The sequence below is a fragment of the Rana temporaria genome, chromosome 10, assembly GCF_905171775.1.
Source record: "Rana temporaria chromosome 10, aRanTem1.1, whole genome shotgun sequence".
NCBI lineage: Eukaryota > Metazoa > Chordata > Amphibia > Anura > Ranidae > Rana > Rana temporaria.
The window spans coordinates 92,607,092-92,626,708 of record NC_053498.1 but is presented as its reverse complement, the minus strand read 5'-3'; the positions used below and the strand labels follow the sequence as shown (position 1 = coordinate 92,626,708).

At 42.7% G+C, this 19,617-nt stretch overlaps 1 protein-coding gene across 1 annotated transcript in view; it reads left to right on the top strand.

Moving 5' to 3' along the window:
* The window catches only part of KCNJ14 (potassium inwardly rectifying channel subfamily J member 14), a 62,998-nt gene that overhangs the window by 28,820 nt on the left and 14,561 nt on the right, over nt 1-19,617 (top strand). Inside the window, exon 2 of the mRNA XM_040325694.1 lies at nt 16,657-17,522. Coding sequence (XP_040181628.1) covers nt 16,752-17,522 — 771 coding nt within the window. The 5' untranslated portion in view covers nt 16,657-16,751. The remainder of the gene's footprint in view (nt 1-16,656; nt 17,523-19,617) is intronic.

Sequence of the window (19,617 nt, the reverse complement as noted above, 5' to 3'; positions counted from 1 at the left end):
TAAAACAACACCCATTGATAATACCTAATCCGTTTTTTGTTTTTTTTCTAATCGCCGTCCTTACCTTGTTAATGGAGCATTTCTCTCCCGTCAATCAATGTTTCCCCGCGGAGCGATACGCTACGCCGCCTCAAAAGTAAGCCGCACTACCTGAATCCAGCTAATAGTTTTTTAGACTGTTTTTATGTTATAAAATAAAGATTTTCCTGATCATTATTCTCTCTTTAATTATCTTTAAAAATAGGATCTATGGTAGTCGCATAAAGAGGCCTATCTTCTGTGTATGAAAGAAGAGTGTCATAATTACTTTTCTAAAAAACAAAATTATTTAGTTGGTTAAAACTTAGGAGTGCATGTAAATTTGTTATGTGCGAATGTGGCAAAATAGATTGTTTTCCAGCTATAGTCTCTGCAATTTGAATGTGTGAATGCACAAAATACCATATTATGGGCGCTGGCTGGCACTGACTATACAGTAATAGGAAATAAATACGCTGCTCAGTACCATTTAGTGGCCATAGTGTAATACAGTATTTTCTGTATTTACACATTCGAGTTGCAGAAAATAAAACCTGAGAATATTACCTGCATTTGACCTGCTGCAAATGAGTTTTGCAGTCCTATAGACTGTGTAAAGCGATCAAAAGCTCATCAACACAAACTCTTAAACCCTGTACACACGGGCAAGAATCTCGTCAGGAAAAAAACGTTGCTTTCCCTGACGAGATTCTTGGCAAGAATCTCTTGCCGCCCGAGTGTACAGACTCTCGTTTCAAAAGAACCGCGGTTCTCTTAAAAGGAAAGAACGCGGTGACATGATCGCGTATGACGAGCATGTGCTTGTCACATTTGATGCCGTCGCCGCCATCTTGCTTTACCCTACCTATGCTGTGGAAGCTACCGCGCATGCGTCAAAGTAACTTCGAGCATGCGCGGCTTTCCACGGCGACAGGCAAGTATACACACTCTCGGGTTTCTCGTCGGGAAACAGGCCGACAAGAATCTCAGCGAGAAAAAAGAGTGCAGGTCCTCTATTTTTCTTGTCGAGATTCTGGCCAGATTTCCTGACGAGAAACCTGAAAGCCTCGTACACACGAATGGTTTTCTCGGCAAGAAAGCTCTGCCAGCAGTTTTCTTGCTGGTTTTTGCCGAGGCCATAGGCCTCGTACACACGACCGAGAAACTCGACGGGCGAAACACATCGTTTTGCTCGTCGAGTTCCTTGTGAAGCCGTCGAGGAACTCGACAAGCCAATTTTCTCCATTCCCGTCAAGGAAATAGAGAACATGCTTTCTTTTTGGCTCGTCGAGTTTCTCGACAGTTTCCTCGACGAAAATGTACACACGACCAGTTTCCTCGGCAAAAAAATATCTTCCAGCAAGTTTCTTGCTGGTTTTTGCCGAGAAACTCGGTCGTGTGTACGAGGCCTTAGGCAGTACCATCCAAAACACAGTATAGGAAGAGTTGCTTGTTGATATCTGACTGTAACTTTCAGACAGGGAGTTTACATAGCATATAATGACTTTGAATAGCACACAGTGAAATAATTGGACTCTTATTAGTTCAGATTCCTGGATAGCATTAGTAGTTTACTTGTAGCTTGGAGTTGCTCAGCAATATCACAGTGTGAATTTTAGACTAATGGCAAAACTTGCATTTGTAAGTCGCTCAAATGCATAAATGCTACTCAGTAGATAGATGAAGAGTTTAAATAATACAGTGTCAATATTCCCAATGTATCCAATGTTGTCCCGTATGCTATGCCACCCATGCTTAATGTGATGAGATTACATCGCTAAGCACAACTACATCCAGGATTTTTCTGCAGTTTATATAAAAATTCTCCCGTAAAGTCTCATGACTCTTGCTTTCCTACTAAGGCTTTCAGCACCATGACACGTGCCGCTTTGTTGTTCATCCACCATAGGCTGAAAGATGTTAAGACCTTTATTATTAATGTTGATTGAGTGAGGTGTTAAAATAACTATACAGTTAACCCTGGACCATTAGAAATCCCTGCCTGAGGCTGTATAAAAAACAGACCTAGGCAAATTCCTTCCATGAACTGGGCACATTTTGTAAGCCGGGGTCAGGCTATGAATGAGCTGTACGGAAAGGGAAATTCTTTAGAACTTGTTTGTGTTCTTTTACAGATATATATATACAGATATTTTACAGAAAAAACAGATGGGGGGGGGGGGGGGGTTGTGCACATGGTTGAGGAGACCTCCTCATCTGTAAATTTAGGTTGGCCCAGAGATAGGCCTTACCAGCTTCTGAAAGCTTCAACTTCAGTTGACGATGAGTACTGATCTGTAGGACTACATTTGCTCTAACAATATTATAAAGCATAGTGTGATAACATAAACTCTCTTCTTAAGTGATCTATGAAATGCTGCTTGTGGGTAGCAATTGGGTACCAATGACCTCACACGATTGTGGGTCACAAAACCAGACATAGGGCTTCACTTACTAAAACTCAAAATTCAATACTCAATAATGTTCACCTGTGCTAAGTGGACACCTATACATGGGGAAGATAAATTGTTATTGTTTTTACTTCCCCTTTACATGGTTGGATATTAGTTTTCATAAAAAAATAAATCAGATATTTGGATTTCAAATAGGCCCTGAGCTATTTTCTACTATATTTATTCTCATCACTATTGCTATGTGTGTTGGTATGCCTTTTTGTCGTGATTCTACATTACAAGGAGCTGGAGCGATTAATTTACTTTGCTTGGTGATGCTGCAGGGATTCTGGGGGGATTCATTTACCTTGCTTGGTGATGACTTTGGTGGAGCTGGGGGGATTAATTTACTTTGCTTGGTGATGCTGTAGTTACTTCAGTCCTCCGATTCTTTTTTTTAATTCCTCTACTCAGTTAGGTGTTTAAATTGAACATGAGACCAACTAGCATGCATAATTGAATTCATAGTGCTATTGATATGTTTGGAATCACTATAACAAATAGGTTACCCTATTTGCGACACATTCTAATGAGTCCCAGTGTAAAGAGGTGAGCAAATCAATGTCCTATATTCAAAGGAAAGGACACATCAGATGGTGGTTTGATAGCTGGAAACACACTGCTATTCCACAAGTAAAATAGTGACATCAAACCAAAAGGAACCACAGAACAGTGATGAGATAGAAAGGAAATCCTCCACCTTCCAAACAAACTGCCTCTTACCGAAAGGGAAGATCCCAACTAGAGATCTTCTGTTGGCGTGTGGCTTTCTAACCCAGCCTAGGGGTCTATAGCAGGATATCCTTTCTCTGGTATCAGACAAATCTCCCACCGCTCACAGATGATCAGATATAATTACAGCCAAGGTGAGGAAGGAAAGAAGGCTGACATAGCGTAATCCAGAAAAACATTTTTTAATGTAAAAATAATTAAAATCACACTTACAATAAGTAGATAAAAAATCGCATGTAAAAGTTTTGTAGCCAACAAACTTTCACATGCGATTTTTTATCTACTTATTGTAAGTGCGATTTTAATTATTTTTACATTAAAAAAAGTTTTAGTGTATTAGGCTATGTCAGCCTTCTTTCCTTCCTCACCTTGGCTGTAATTATATCTGATCATCTGTGAGCGGTGGGAGATTTGTCTGATACCGGGCTTTGCTAGAGCATTTTGAAAAAACTATGTGTGTAGTTAACGTCGTTTTTTAAAATTAAGTTTGAAAAACGTTGTTTTGTTTCATGATAAAAAACGTTGTTTTATTTCATCACAAAAAACGACCGTGTGTACGCGGCATTAGATCTGGGTGCACTGCGACCGATATCATTAAAGGTCTAACAATCAGCGGTCAAAGCTGTGCGGAGGGTAAGCAGAACCCCACACTTCCCAAACTGAAATTTGGACACGTTGCTGTGGAGCCTAGCAGTACGTTTTTAATTAAATCGCATCCAATGCAAACGTGATTTTACCTCTGTGACCAACAGGTGCGTCGGGAGTCATGCTTTCACAATCAACTGCTTAGTGGCTGTAAGGATTTGCATCATTAGAGTGAATTGGAGTTTGGATAAGCCCTCTAGTTTATGATTGAGGGTGGCCCCTTACGTCTTGACAAAAAGTGTGCTCAGTGTATGTGGCACCACAAACACTGCAATACTGCACAGGTCCACCAGATATGAATAAAAGCGCCTGCTTCTGAACAGCCACGATAGTAGTACATGGAAGTGTCAGGATTGATGTTGCACCAGATTAGTACTTTGTAATTACCTCCACTGCTGCAGAATTACAAGAGGAAAACTTAGTAGTGGCACAGATTTGGTTCCAGTGGTTGGGGTCAACATTTAATTGTAGGTCGCTTTCCCATTTGCCAACATAGCTTAGGGGTTCTGCCTGCCCTTTAAAGGTTAGGGTTCCATATAGTAAAGAGATTAGCCCTGCTGAATGTGGATCATTTTTGCACTTAGACTCAAAAGGAGTCAATGTTAAGGGGTCTCCTCTCAAGGCACACAGTTGACAGCATGTAGTGTTTGACCTGCAAATATCAAAATAGTTCAGTGGAGAGTTATGCCTGTTACACACTATGAGCTGAGGAGCCTGCGAGGGGGTCTCTGTACTAACAATGCCATGTTAGTACAGTGATCTCCGAGCTGAGCTATTGTGTTCTGACAGTGGGACTGGCTCCCCGCCAGAGCACACCAACCAGTGCTCGCTGCGAGTGCTGATCAGATGCTAATCGGCAGATGGTTTTTCTGGCATGTCTGCTCTACAGAAGCCAGACATTAGTCCAGATTCTGTTGAACGGGCTGCTGTGCATACAAGCCAAATGTCAGAAGTTTTCTGTTGAACTGGCCGATACTGGCTGATATTCAGCCAGTGTGTACCAGGCTTAAGCAAAAAAACCTATGAAGGTCTGTAAATGCTTTGAATCCTCTAGGAGTCAAAAAGGAGTGGAAGCGAATCGCTTTGGATCTTACCCAATGCTTGAAGACTTCAGGGGCTTCAAAGGCTGGGGGGAAGGAGTGGTTGTGAATGCATATTATGCTAGGCCCCGCCTACAATTGAATGACATGCCCCCTAATTATAGCAAGGCTCCGCCCACATGCAACAAGGTGTCCCAATTTATTTTTTTTTTCAATGTTGGCAACTATGTGAATGATGGACAATAACGGAAGGTGTGCGGAGAGCAGACCTCCTGAAAACGTATTACTATTCCAAAGTTGCAGGGAGTGCTGTGTAATAGAGTTCAGAAGCAATTTCTGATCCTGAGGGTGTAGCTGGCTTTTTATTTTCATAGAGAACTAATGCTAGCAGAGAGGTGCAGTGGGTATCTGTGTTAAAATCTGTAGTAGTAGACTTGGAGCTGATCAAAGACCTTTTTTTTGCACACCTAAGGCCTTGTACACACGACCGAACATGTCCGCTGAAACTGGTCCGTCGGACCAGTTTCCGCGGACATGTTCGGTCGTGTGTAGGGCCAACCGGACAGTTTCCCTGCCTAGCGGACAGGTTTCCAGCGGACAAAAGTTTCTTAGCATGCTAAGAAACTTGTCCGCTGGAAGCCTGTCCGTCGGACATGTCCGAAGGTCAGTACGACTCATCGGACATGTCCGCTGGCCCAAAATCCCACGCATGCGTCGAAGTGATTCGACGCATGCGTGGAAGCATTGAACTTCCTGGTGCGCCACGTCACCGCGTATTCTGTCCGCGGGGAATTTGGTCTGATGGTGTGTACACACATCAGACCAAATGATCCCAGCGGACATGTCCGATGAAAACGGTCCGCGGACCGTTTTACATCGGACATGTTGGGTGGTGTGTACAAGGCCTCAGTTCCGAACACTGGGGAAGAGAAAACAAACCCTCAGTGCTGACGTGAAAAAAATATTGTGTTTTTTGTGACGTTTAATAAGTATTTGCTGAAGGTCTACTGCTGTTTTTATGAACATGAGTTTCTTCACTTTCCATTTCAACAAAAATTGTAACCAAAACTCTGAATATAATTAAAAATTTTAGGCAGTATACAGTTCACTGCATCAATGAGGTATTAAAGAAAGTGTTTCGTGAAAGAAACACATAGGCTGCTACTTCTGACCTCTTTCTGGAAATGCTACTGGGTGTCATACTGATCCTTTATCTTTGTTTAGGAGTTATGATTTCACTGGAGGCATGCCACAGCAAGTAAGTGAGTGAGGCAGGTGACTAATATTTTAAGGAGCTCACCAATGGTAGCTCACAAATTTGTGTTATGACAGTAACTATTAAAAAATCGAATGAACCTTTAGAATTTTTTTTATTTTTTATTAAATTCTACCAATGTATGGTCCTCAAATCGCAGACATACTGTGGTCAATTTTAGGATATTATTTATTTATGTTCACAGACACATTTATTATATTTCGAAATCTAAAAACATATGCTATTAGAAATGATATTCGCATTTATGTTGAGAAAGCTCTTCTTTAACTGAGATCTAAGACAAAAAATCATCCTGAATACACAGTCGGTATCCTTGATGTGCATATTTGTTCAGCAATTGTTCCTAGTGTAACTGCTTTCGTGTAACTATTGTCATTGTGCTCTCTGGGAATGTAAAATGGCTTTCGCTATTAGAACTGTTGACTCTGCAACTGTATTGTGTTGTTTCTAGCAAAAGGTTTGGGATATACAAGCTTGGGAAAGCTATGTAGTCGCGTGCAAGGCAAAGTAAACTGGTCCTGCTTCGGGGACTAAAGGATTTTGAATATTGGGCTATGTGGTGTTGTATGTGCGTATAGTCTGTCTGCACGCCACTGGATGGGGTGGGCATTTGAGGACACCGAGATTGATTTGTGCACACAGCAAAACTTGCATAACCAGCAAGGAACCTAGATAACCTTTTACCCTAAGGACCATTTTACGAAAGTACCCAGAACAGCATTCTCCAAAGACCACCAAGAAATGAGGTCCAACAGGAGACATGGAAGTAAAGGAGTTTGGATCATAAGGCTGTATACAAGCTTCAATTTCAGCCATCTTTCTCTATGGAAAGATAAGAGACCTCATGTTTTTATTCAAGGGGGCAATCTCTTTGTTTTTGTTAGATCACTGGGGTTGATTTACTAGGTAGCACTACCCCCTGTAGGAGCCGCTTGTTAGTTTTTTTGGGGGTCTGCCGCTACCCCACTGTTCACCATCAGCACTAGGGGTTACATTGGAGAGTTATCCACAAATGTCTGCACCAAACACTCAGTTTCTTTTTTCCAATGGTTTTATTAACAAATTCAAGTAGAGGGATGGAGGGTTAGGGGAGATTCAGATACCTTGCTTTGCGGATCACGGGTACTCTCTTGCATCCAGAGGACAAACAGTCTCCACACTAGATCTAGCAACCACCGGATAGGCCTCTCTCACTGACCTAGCAGCCGGTGCGTCGCTCGGTCAAAGTCTATGCCACAGACTCGATGAATATAATAAAGTTGTTGTACAATCCTCTGCCACAGAACTGTTCAACGAATAATTCCTTGTAAAGTCAAACAATAGCTACACATTATTCAGCCATCCGGCGATACTGTGAAGCCGGATGCGTCCTCCAATTGAGTTTCCAGGCTCTTCCTGAGATACCAGCCTTTTTGCTCTGTCCTCTCTGGGAAAAGTCCTCCCCTGGTTCCTCCAATTGCTCAGCTTTTCCCCGCAGGCAAGACAGCACAGGACCACCGCTGGATCAGTAGGCCCCAGAATTCCTGGGCCTACTTTCAGTAACGAAGACTCGGGCCAGCAGGCCCCAAGGCAGAAGAACTGCCACGACTGCCAGAAGAACTGCCCAGGAGGGCCATCAGGTCAGAGAGACCAATCAAACGGTGTCTGTACCATAAGTACCCTCTCCCAGAATGCATAGCGACAGGAACACTCCCACTGGGTTGTCTCTTTAAAGAAAGCACTCAATACATCCAGCATGTGGTATTTCCAACCTTGACCCAAAATTACAGCGACACCCAGGGCCAAGTGGAAAGAATGCACAATGCAGCCGAACTGACACAGAAACCAGCAATTAACAATCATTCTGAGCTAACTACAGCTCAGATAACACTACATTTAAATATAGCGCCTACTCAATAGGAGCAGGGCGCTACAACTAAAACTGGAGAGTGCAATATCTGGTGCAGCTGTGCATGGCAGCCAATCAGCTTCTAACTTCAGCTTGTTCAATTAAGCTTTGGCTAAAGAACCTGGAAGCTATGCAGAGCTGCACCAGATTTTGCACATTCCAGTTTTAGTAAATCAACCTCACTGTGTTTTTATATTTCTTTGTGCCTAATTCATCCAAATCTACTTGGAAATCCTCAACCACAAAATGGGCCTAACAAACCTCTTACATATCCGGAGTCTGTGGTGACTTTACAATAAGAAACCACTGCATAGACTACAATGGATAATAAACTGTATATAAGTGATAAAAAATTGTACAAAAAAAAAGATGGTAGTTAACCAAAAACACTTCAATGGCCATTGAAATATTTTTTGGGTTAATTAACATTAGTATTACTTATTGTATATACCGTTTGTTATCCATTGTAGTCTATACAGTGATGTTTGAGTTTTGGTTGTGTATAGTTTGCAAATCCTAAAGAACTGATATATTTCTAGACTAGGGTTTTAAAAAAATTAAAATAGTACTTAAGTTTGGCTGAGTACACAATAGAACCTGCTGGGTTGAATGAAAAAAAAACCCGGAGAGATCACTGTACTTACACAAGCCAGGTTAGTGCTGCAATCTTCCCAGCTGTGCTTTTGTACTCTGACAAGTGGACTGCCCCCGCCAGAACACACTGATCAGCACTCACAGTCATTGGCTGCCAGCACTGATTGGATGTTGGTTTTCTCAGCTGTTCTACAGCTGTACACATGGGTGGAAGGTCGGACAACTTCTGCCAAACCAACAGTTTTCAGGCGATTTTTGCTATGAAACATATCCAATAAAAGAATTGAAAAAAGTCAAATTTATTCATAAATTTAAGCCGATATGTATTCTGCTACATGTTTTTGGCATCACAATAAGAGCATATTGATTGTTTTTTGCAAAAGGTATAGCGTATACAAACTATGGCATATATGTTGGAATTTTTCTTTATTTTTTGTATACTAGTAATTGCAGCGATCAGCGACTTATAACAACTGCAATATTGCGGTGGACAATCGGACACTAACTGACACTTCAGACACTTTGTGGGAACCAGTGACACTAATACAGTAATCACTGCTAAAAATATGCACGGTCACTGTACTAATAATACTGTCTGGGAAGGGTCTAAAAATCTTGGGCCATCAAAGAGTTAAATGTATGCCTAGCCAGTGGTTTGTGTGTACTGTGCATGGTGATTTTACTAAGGGAAGTGATAGATTTTATTCCCTGCTTTTCAGGGAAAGAAAATCCATTACGCCTCCCAATAAAGTGGCCAGTGAGGCCCAGATTCACAGAGAGCGGGCGCACATTACACCGCCGTAGCACAAACAATGTACGCTACGCCAACGCAGCACAGAGAGGCACGCATGGAATTCACCAAGCCAGTGCTCCCAACGCTGCACTGGGTTTCGAAGGTGTACGCCGTGTAGGTGGAAGTGGGCGTTAGCCATGCAAATGAGGCGTGAGCCCATGCAAATGATGGGCCGAGCGCCAGAAAGATACGTATCACGAGATGTGGACGCATCCCCCTGTGCATGCTCTCAACCACGTCGGAACAACTGCCTAAACTACGCCGGATCACTGCGTACGGCATGAACGTAACCTACGCCCAGCCAGACACGTCCAACGTAAAATACGCCGGCTTGTGTTCCCTGGTGCAGACCTTTGCATGTCTGCTGCTGGGTTGCACCTCCTTTATGGGGAATAACTTTACGCCTGACGTAAAACTTACGTGCACCCTGTCGGGCGCACGTATGTTTGTGAATCGCCGTATTTCACTCATTTGCAAATTTGAATGGCTAATCAATGGGAGCGCCACCATGCGTCCAGCCTAAATGTGCTCCCACCCTACGCCGGCGTAGGCAAGTTACGTCGGCGGGAGGAAGCCTGTTTTTAGGCGCATCTTATTTTGTGGGTCCGGCGCACAGATACGATGGCGCACATTTGCACTTACGTCGGCGTATCTTGTTATACGTCGGCGTAAGTGCTTTGTGAATCTGGGCCTATGTGTATATGTGCAACTTAAAGTTGACTTAAAGCTGCAGCAACTCCAAAGTAGTTCATGCACTACTTTGGTATGACTTTCATGCAACTTGAGGGCCATAGACTTCAATGCTAAGCCTCAAAAGTTGTATCCAAGTTGCACCCATCCAAAGTTGCATGAAAGTTGCACCAAAGTTGCACTTCAAAGTCAGCAACTTTGGAGTCTTACAAGTGTGAATGGAGCCTTAGCTGAAAGCAAAAAATAAATAAAAAAGTCGACCAAGAAACATCAAAATTGGTTTTATTTCATGCAAGGAGTACTGCTACTGTGAGAAGTACAGTAAGGTACAGCAACCAATCAGATTTTAGTCACTTTTAGGGGAATCAGTGGTTATTTCTAAATGGTTGCTAATGGATATTGGAGTTAATTAATTATTTATATTGCTGAATAAGCCAAAAACCCTGCATTGGCAGTGTCAATCAAACTTTGAACTGCTGATTTTACGAAAGTATAGTAAAGGTGGATATCAAAAATAAACTGTATACAATACAACAATATGGGTTTTTCACACTGTGGCATACCAGCTTAACAGTAGCTATCAAAGCTGGACAATAGATTATTTTCTAAATACATGTAAGGGGAAATCTGTAGATGTTGATGTTACATCACTGAATGTCACTGAATGTGATAGACTGCTGACTGTCAGTGCTGTCAATAAGGGAAACACAGCATAGATTTTTTTACTTGCTGCATCATTGACCTTACATGCAAATTGGATACCTTGTCTGAGATTAGATATGACATTGTCATGAAATTCCGAGTCTGCTGCCACTAAGCTTCACATCTGCTTTATATGGAAACATAAGCAGCTCTTGTGCGGAGAGAGAGTATAAGTGTATGTGTGTGAGAGAGAGGTCTGCTAACAGTCACGAGGGCCAGAGCCATGAGAAGGACTTGACCCACATAGATCAAGGGACACTGAGCAGTTACATAACCATTTCCTTCACATAATTAATAATGCCAACTATCTTTAAACTGACATGTTTACTTACTTCCCAACAAGATAAGAAAGAAGGACACCTTTAGCACAAAACAGGTAAGGAAGGGACACATCCCCACCATGCACCCAGTTATGTGATTCATGATCAGTGAGTTCAGGCGTGTTCAGACTAGGATCCAAACCCACATGTTAGAGCCCACCAGGAAGCGGTTTCCTGTATAGCCCAATCATCTGTTGCTGGGGTTTGTATACATGGCGCTGCGGGGTAGGGAAAGCCCTGGCTGCAGATGATTGGTCCCTACAGGTGACAGCTTCCCGTATATCCCATACAGGTGACATGCCAAGACCATCACTAATCATGAAGAACTATCATGCAACAAAATGACTGGTAAAACCTATGCTACTTTTGTTTTATATAAGCTCTTCAAATAACAAATGCAATAACAGCCTTTCTCAACCAGGGTTCAGAGCCCTAGGGTTCCTCCTGAGGTTGCTAGGGGTTACTTGAGCAGTGGCAAATTGGTTTCCTACCTAAATTGACCACCAATATCGGGGGGCAATATCCCAATGCCACCAATGTAAGAAGTGATATGTATACTGACCAGTATATCACAATTTGTATATGTCTAGAGAGAGAAGTGAAGTGCTCTGTAATTAAATCCTCTCCCTAAATGTTAGTGCCGGTTCACACTACAGCGACTTGGGATCCAACTTGTTTCGCCAAAGTCGCCCCAAGTTGCGCGACATGAGAAATTCAATTGAAGAGAGCCATCTTAATGTACACTAATGAAGTCGCTCCCTTCAGAAAAGGTTCCTGTACTACTTCAAGGGGACTTCTAGGCAACTTGTAGGCAACTTGTACCCATTAATTTCAATGGAAGTTGCCTCCAAAGTCGGATCACTGCCTTAACTGAAGCAACTTTACAGGAAAAGAAAATAGTTTACTCAGGCAAACCCCTCCCTCCCACAGAGCTGATTATTCTGTGATTGGCCACATCCAAAGTCGCCTGTCCTGAGGCAACTTTAAGTCGTGTTGCAAGTTGCTCCAAGTCGCGCTAAAGTCGCCTTGCAAAGTCGCGCTGTAAGTCGGGTTGCCCCTGTGTGAACCGGCAGTTACAATCTAAACAAAACAATATGTATCTTATATGTGTAATATAGCAAAGACGTCAGAAACCAAATAAACAATGTGAAACAGTATAATGTAGCAGATATAGTCCTTAAAATATATATCCCAAAGAAAAAAAAATAGCAAATTGTCCAAAACAATTAAACAGTCCCATACACCATCAAATCTTCATGTGACAGCAATCTTCAGAAAGTGCAACAAATTTCTTCCATGTGCATAATGAATTCACACTTTGTCTCCCAATGAAAATAGGACTGATGTCCCTACTACCAAAGCTCCTCTCTGGTTGTTATCTCACCTGCTTTGATGGACTCCACTAAGAACAGGAGGTACAACTGGCTTTTTAGTATGAAGATGTATCACAACTTTCACCCAGGAACACTCTTTATAATGGCCATAAGTCTCTGCAATATAAATGTCATAGAAAAGAAACGGAAAGATAGCGCAGACGGCAAACCGCTATTTTATAAAAAAAATTGCAAAAATACACTCACATGGCTGAAAGGACTTCTTCACTATACTAAAAACCTCAGCAAGATGGCATCCTAGCTCCACCCTATGTAATGACATCACCGCTCAGCATACGGGTATCGCCCAATCAGCTTTCTCAAAGGCTGAGCTCAGTGCGGACCCCTGTTCCTTTTAAAGTACACAGAACCAGTGGGTCTGCACCCAGGGGGCTTGGGGCTTGAGAGATGCATTGCTCAGCCTTTTAGAAAGCCAATTAGGCGATATACGTCAGTTGGGCAGTAACATCATTACATAGGATGGAGCTAGGATGCCATTTTGCTGATTTTTTTTGCATAGTGAAAAAGTCCTTTTACTCTTTCTGCCATGTGAGTATTTTTAAAATGTTTAAATGGTTTTAGGGAGAGGAATAAATTATAGAGATCTTGTATAATTTAGGGAGAGTATTTCATTGCAGAGTGCTTCACTTATCATTCTAGGTATATGGTTTTTATTAGTGTGGTGATTGTACTTTTTGTGGTTGCTGCTCTGAAAAATATTTTCTTTCGTTTTGGTGGGTTTTGTTGGGTCCGGCCCCCTGGTTTTGTGCATTATAAAAGGAACAGTGGTCCACACCCAGGGGGGTCGGAGCTAGAGAGCTAATTTTGAAAGGCTTTGTTGGGTCCGACCCCCTGGTTCTGTGCATTATAAAAGGAACAGTGGTCCACACCCAGGGGGGTCGGAGCTAGAGAGCTAATTTTGAAAGGCTTTGTTGGGTCCGACCCTCTGATTCGGTGCATTATAAAAGAAACAGTGGTCCACACCCAGGGGGCTCGGAGCTAAAGAGCTCATTTTGAAAGGCTTTGTTGGGCACGACCCACTGGTTCTGTGTATTGTAAAATGAACAGAGGTCCGCACCTAGGGCTCGGTGCTAGAGAGATAATTGCGTGTTGCCTTTGAGAAAGCTAATTGGGCGATGTGCATCAGGTTGGTGGTGACGTCATTATAATTTCATCTTTACTGAGGATGCAGTTTTTCATCATTAGTATCACATACCATGTATTTACTATGTATTCAAATGTATGCAGGAATAAGCAAAGCATAAACTGATATCAAACTGATGTTAACTGATCTGAAATACCGATATACACTAGGGGGTCTATGTATAACACATTAGTATGCAATGTGATGAACATAAACACATTTAGAATGGAAATCGCTGTATTTTCTCTAATATATACAGTTCCTATGGCATCAGCACCACTGAGTGGCCATATTGCATTTTTTTCCTGATTGAGGTATGTGTGGAACACAAATACATTACATTACAAACACGAGGCCATATTCGAAAAAATATAGCGATTTTCATTCTAAATGTGCAGATATTTGTCACATCTACACAACTGAAGTTGCATTCATAGACCACCTTGATGTCTAAAGTAAAAAAGTATAAGATTTTGCCCAAGCCAAGTGCAAGTGTGTTTTAATTTCAGACCTGTGCGAAAACCTGGCTCAGCATTTCCTGCCTTATTCTCACCTGCACCACAGTTTATTGAGACATTTTATTCTGGGCTCCCTGCTGCCTTCAGTGATAGTAAAAGGTGGCATTAACCCTTCCTGATTTTCAGTGTTATTGTGAGCATCCCATGGGGAGTTTACCCACACCTATCATGACTGATCATAGGCTGAGAAATCCTCTCAGTACAAGTGACGTGGTCACAAGAAAAAGCTTGTCTGCCAAACAATATTCTGAAACTTGGGGTGATTTGGTTATCCCTTCGATGCTGAACCTCTCATCTGTGAGGCAATCAAAGCAGGATTCAGTCAGAAAATACCACGGCCATCAGGGGGGCACCAGAACTTTCATAGGTTAAATAGAAGCAGGTCTGATTATGGCTTTGATCTGATTTGGATCTCATTTTTTCTTTGGCAGAATTTTACTTCCAGCCCTTCCAGCCACCCGGCTATGGACATCCCAGGCGTGGAAAACTGGCAGATGAAACTTCATTTTGTCAGTACCTGGACTCTGATGCATGGAATCTTCCTCTTGAGGTGTTCCAAGAACTTTGTCGCAGGTTGGGGACCCAGACTTGGACCTCCTGGCTCCCAGATACAACAAAAACCCAGCAGGTTTGCCTCCAAATCCAGGGATTCTCTAGCCTTCACAGTGGATGCTCTGGTGACTCAGTAAGATTAGTTCAACCTGATTTATGTCTTTCCTCCTCTGAAACTCCTTCCTCGCAAACTCTGCAGGATCAAGATAGGCGCATTTTGGTGATTCCCACAGCTTGGCGTTGGCCAACGAGGATGTGGTAATGAGACCCATCAGACTGCTGACAGACTTTCCATGGGTTCTCTCCGATTGTCTGGATCTTCTGTCCCATGGACCAGTTTGCCACCCTGTTTCTAAGTTGTTGGCTTTAACTGCTTGACTGTTTAAGCCCAGGTCCTGAGGTACATGGTCATATCAGATTCTGTCCTCTCTATGCTCTTGAAAGCTCAGAAATTGACTTCTGACGTAGTATACCTTACACTTGAAAAGGATATTTCTCTTGGTGTGTGACAAGAAAATTTAATCTCAGGAAGTTCTCCATGGGACAACTCCTGTCGTTTCTACGGCATTACCCACACTGTTCCTCCTGTGTGCTCCCAACGAATTAGTGGGGTCTCAACTTGGTTCCGTCAGAACTTCAAAGACCATCCGTTGAAGCAAGTAAGAATATTCTCCTGTCTATGCTAACTTGCAAGGTTGCCTTTCTCGTGGTCATAGCTTCTGCAAGGCAAGTTGGCAGCCTTCTTTTGCTCCACAAACACAAGGTTGTTTTGAGGCCCGGGACCTCTTTTCTTCTCACAGTGATTTCTTCCTTTTACTTTAACCAGGACATTGTTCTACCATCACTCTGTCCTGCTGCTAAACATCCTAAGTAGATTTCCCATCAGTGTCAGGATGTGGTACGTGCTGTTTGAGGCTATCTCCCAGCTTCAGGTTATCTTTGACAGCCCAAATCTCTCTGTTTATCCCCATAGGGGATAGCTTACTTCTCATTTCATTATAGCTAGGTGGATATGACAGCTCACTTCATTCAGGTTTATGACCTCAAAGACCAGTTTTCCCCTTTCAATGTGTAGTGCACTTCACTAGGCTGCCAACTGATTGTATGTTTGTTACATTTTACCAGGGTGGATGCTTGTCCAAATTTTCTGCTGCCCACTTCTCAGTTAGACTGCTTTTGGAGGTTACAGTGTGTCTGAATACTATCCTGTGTCCTGTAAAGGAAATACAATTTGTGTCTTTTGTTAGAGAGAAACAGGTCCCTTTCCTTCTTCTTATGATCTGCTGCTATCATTGCTTGATAGCAGGAGGGGTTATACTGGGCTGTCTTTAAATCTTTGTTGGCTACTGTTAAATTCTCCTGAATGTGGCAGTATAACCCAGTGTTTCAGAATGCTATCCTGTGTCCCATAATGTACTCATAGAAAAAGGATTTGACAAATAATAAAAAAAAAAAAACTATTTTATCATTACTTTACAAAGGTTCGGAAGTTGCAAGTAGGTTGCTCTATTTGCATTTGTGAAGAATAATATGTGGACATTTGGGTACTTTGCCTTAACTGAGATTTGCTACATTTAACTTGCAATTAATCTTTCTCAGGGGGGCATTTAGATCTCATCTGACTCCTCTGGCTGAAAGGTCTTGGAGGAAATCTCTACTGGTTGGGCTAAATGTATTTGGACAGTATGCAGTTGTTTCCAGAAAACAAAATAGCAATGGGGATGCTGGCCACGAAGGTTGCTTACGGTATATCTGAATACATATCTGCGCAATACATGGGTGGGTGTATCATTAACACCAAATTGTTTTCACACTGCCACACAAACACAAACACTTTAGGTATGTGCTTAGTTTGCCTTCAAAATAAATGCAACTTTATATCCTCCACAAACATTAACTACTGTTTCTTTTGTTTTAGGACTGGTTGAAAGCTTTGCATCATGAACTTTTTGTGCCTTTAAAGCTTTTGAGAACCTGAATTTCTCACCAAACCTGCTGTCTCCAAAACTTAGGATGGGTAGCACCACCATCCTTCCCCGTGGTGCCCTGGCCATGGGGGTGGCGCGTGCCATCCGTCGCTTTAGCACAGATATTCCAGACCCACTCAGAGAGGAAGAGGAATCAGAGCTGACACAGGGTATAAAGCCAACTGCCTATCGCAATGGGAAGGTACACACAAAGCCTATTCGTCAGCGTACCCGCTTTGTACAAAAAGACGGTCACTGCAATGTAGAATTTATTAACCTCAGTGAAAAGAGCCAACGCTACCTGACTGACCTTTTTACAACATGTGTAGACATACGTTGGAGGTGGATGTTTCTTATATTTTCCTTTACTTTTGTGGTTTCCTGGCTTATTTTTGGTTTCACTTTCTGGCTTATTGCCTCATTGCATGGGGACTTGGCACCACCACCTGAGCCTGGCTCAGAAGAGATCCCACTTCCTCCCTGTTTCTTACAAGTCACCAGCTTCATGGCCGCCTTCTTGTTCTCCTTGGAAACACAAACTTCCATTGGATATGGATTCAGAAGTGTGACAGAAGAGTGCCCGTTGGCGGTGTTGACTGTGGTGCTGCAGTGCATTGTGGGCTGCATTATTGATGCCTTCATTATTGGAGCCATCATGGCAAAAATTGCCAAACCAAAAAAGAGAAATGAAACTCTTGTGTTCACAAAAAATGCAGTGATTGCCCAAAGAGATGGAAAACTGTGTCTCATGTGGAGAGTGGCTAATCTGCGCAAGAGCCATCTAGTGGAGGCCCATGTACGAGCTCAGTTCCTGCAGGTAAGCAGCAGCATTATTAATAACCAGGATGGCACTGCAAAACAGATAAAAGGGGCTTAAAAAAATATCTGGAGGGAGTGAACTTTCTCTTTAAATAACAAAATAAAAATAAAAAAAAGGGAAACCAAATAGCAATCAATATTGAGTACAAAAACATCCCTTTAACTGTGATAGTCCCAGATATCCAATGTGGTATATAAAAGGAAAGAAAAAAATAAATAAATACTATATTTGCAGCTATAACAGCTTCAACTCTTCTGGGAGGGCTGTCTACAAGGTTTAGGAGTGCATCTATGGGAATGTTTGACCATTCTTCCAGAAGTGCATTTGTGAGGTCAGGCACTGATGTGGACAAGAAGGCCTGGCTCACAGTCTAGTTCATCCCAAAGGTGTTTTATTGGGCTGAGGTCAGGACAGTCAAGTTCCTCCACCCCAAACTGTCTCATCCATGTCTTTATGGACCTTGCTTCGTGCACTGGTTCAAATCATTTGGTAGAGGGGGGATTATGTTGTGGGGTTGTTTTTAGGGGTTGGGCTTGGCCCCTTAGTTCCAGTGAAGGGAACTCTTGGGTGTCAGCATACCAAGATATTTTGGACAATTTCATGCTCCCAACTTTCTAGCAACAGTTTAGGGGTGGCCCCCTCCCTGTTCCAACTTGACTGTGTACCAGTGCACAAACAAGGTCCATAAAGACATGGATGAGTGAGTTTGGGGTGGATGAACTTGATTGACCTGCACAGAGTCTTGACCTCAACCCCTTTGCGTTGAATTAGAGCGGAGCCTGCGAGCCGGGCCTTCTAGTCCACATCAGTGTCTGACCTCACAAATGCGCCTCTGGAAGAATGGTCAATCATTCCCATAGACACACTCCTAAACCTTGTGGACAGCCTTCCCAGAAGAGTTGAAGCTGTTATAGCTAAAAAGGGTGGGCCAACTCAATATTGAACCCTATGGTCTAAGACTGGCATATAGTGTATTAGGGATGAGCTTTGAGTCGAACTCATGTTCGACTCGAACATTGCCTGTTCGCCTGTTTGGGGAACAACGAACAATTAGGGGTGTTCGCGGCAAATTCGAAAAGCCGTGGAACACCCTGTTAAAGTCTATGGGAGAAATCTAAAGTGCTAATTTTAAAGGCTAATATGCAATTAATTGTCCTAAAAAGTGTTTGGGGACCTGGGTCCTGTCCCAGGGGACAGGTATCAATGCAAAAAAAAGTTTTAAAAACGGACGTTTTTTTCGGGAGCAGTGAATTTAATAATGCTAAAAGTGAAACAATAAAAATGAAATATTACTTTACATTTCGTACCTAGGGGGGTTGTAAAGTTAGCATGTGAAATAGTGCATGTTTCCCGTACATAGAACTGTCCCTGCACTAAGTGTCATTTCTGAAAAGAAAAAAAGTCTTTTAAAACCGGACTTGCGGCTATAATGAATTGTCGGCTCTGGCAATTCAGAGCGAATTCATTCATAAAAAAATAGCGTGGGGGTCCCCCCAAATTCCATTACCAGGCCCTTCAGGTCTGGAATGGATATTAGGGGAACCCCGCCGTCAATTTAAAAAAAAATGACGTGGGGTTCCCCCCAAATATCCATTCCAGACCCTTCAGGTCTGGTGTGGATTTTAGGGGAACTCCATACCAAATTAAAAAAAAAAATGGCGTGGAGTTCCCCCAACAATTCACACCAGACCCCTTATCCGAGCACGTTAACCTGGCCGGCCGCAGAAAAGAGGGGGGGACAGAGTGCGGCCCCCCTCCTGAACCGTACCAGGCCACATGACCTCAACATGGGGAGGACGTCACGAAGGAAGTGTAAATAGTTGGAAAAAACACACACACCGTAGAAAAAAGTCCTTTATTAATAAAAAAAAATCCAACGGTGATAATCCACTCTAGATCCCGGCTTCCTGCTCCAATGTTGTCTGTATCCAGCGACGGGTGCGGGTGATCTCCGGTCCTGCGATGAGAAGATCCATCCATCCAGAGAGCAGCATCGCCGAACCTCCTCTCACCGCTGGACACAGCCCAGCGAATGACACGATGTAGCTTTGACATTTCTTATATAGGGGAGGCGGGGCCACCCGTCACGTGA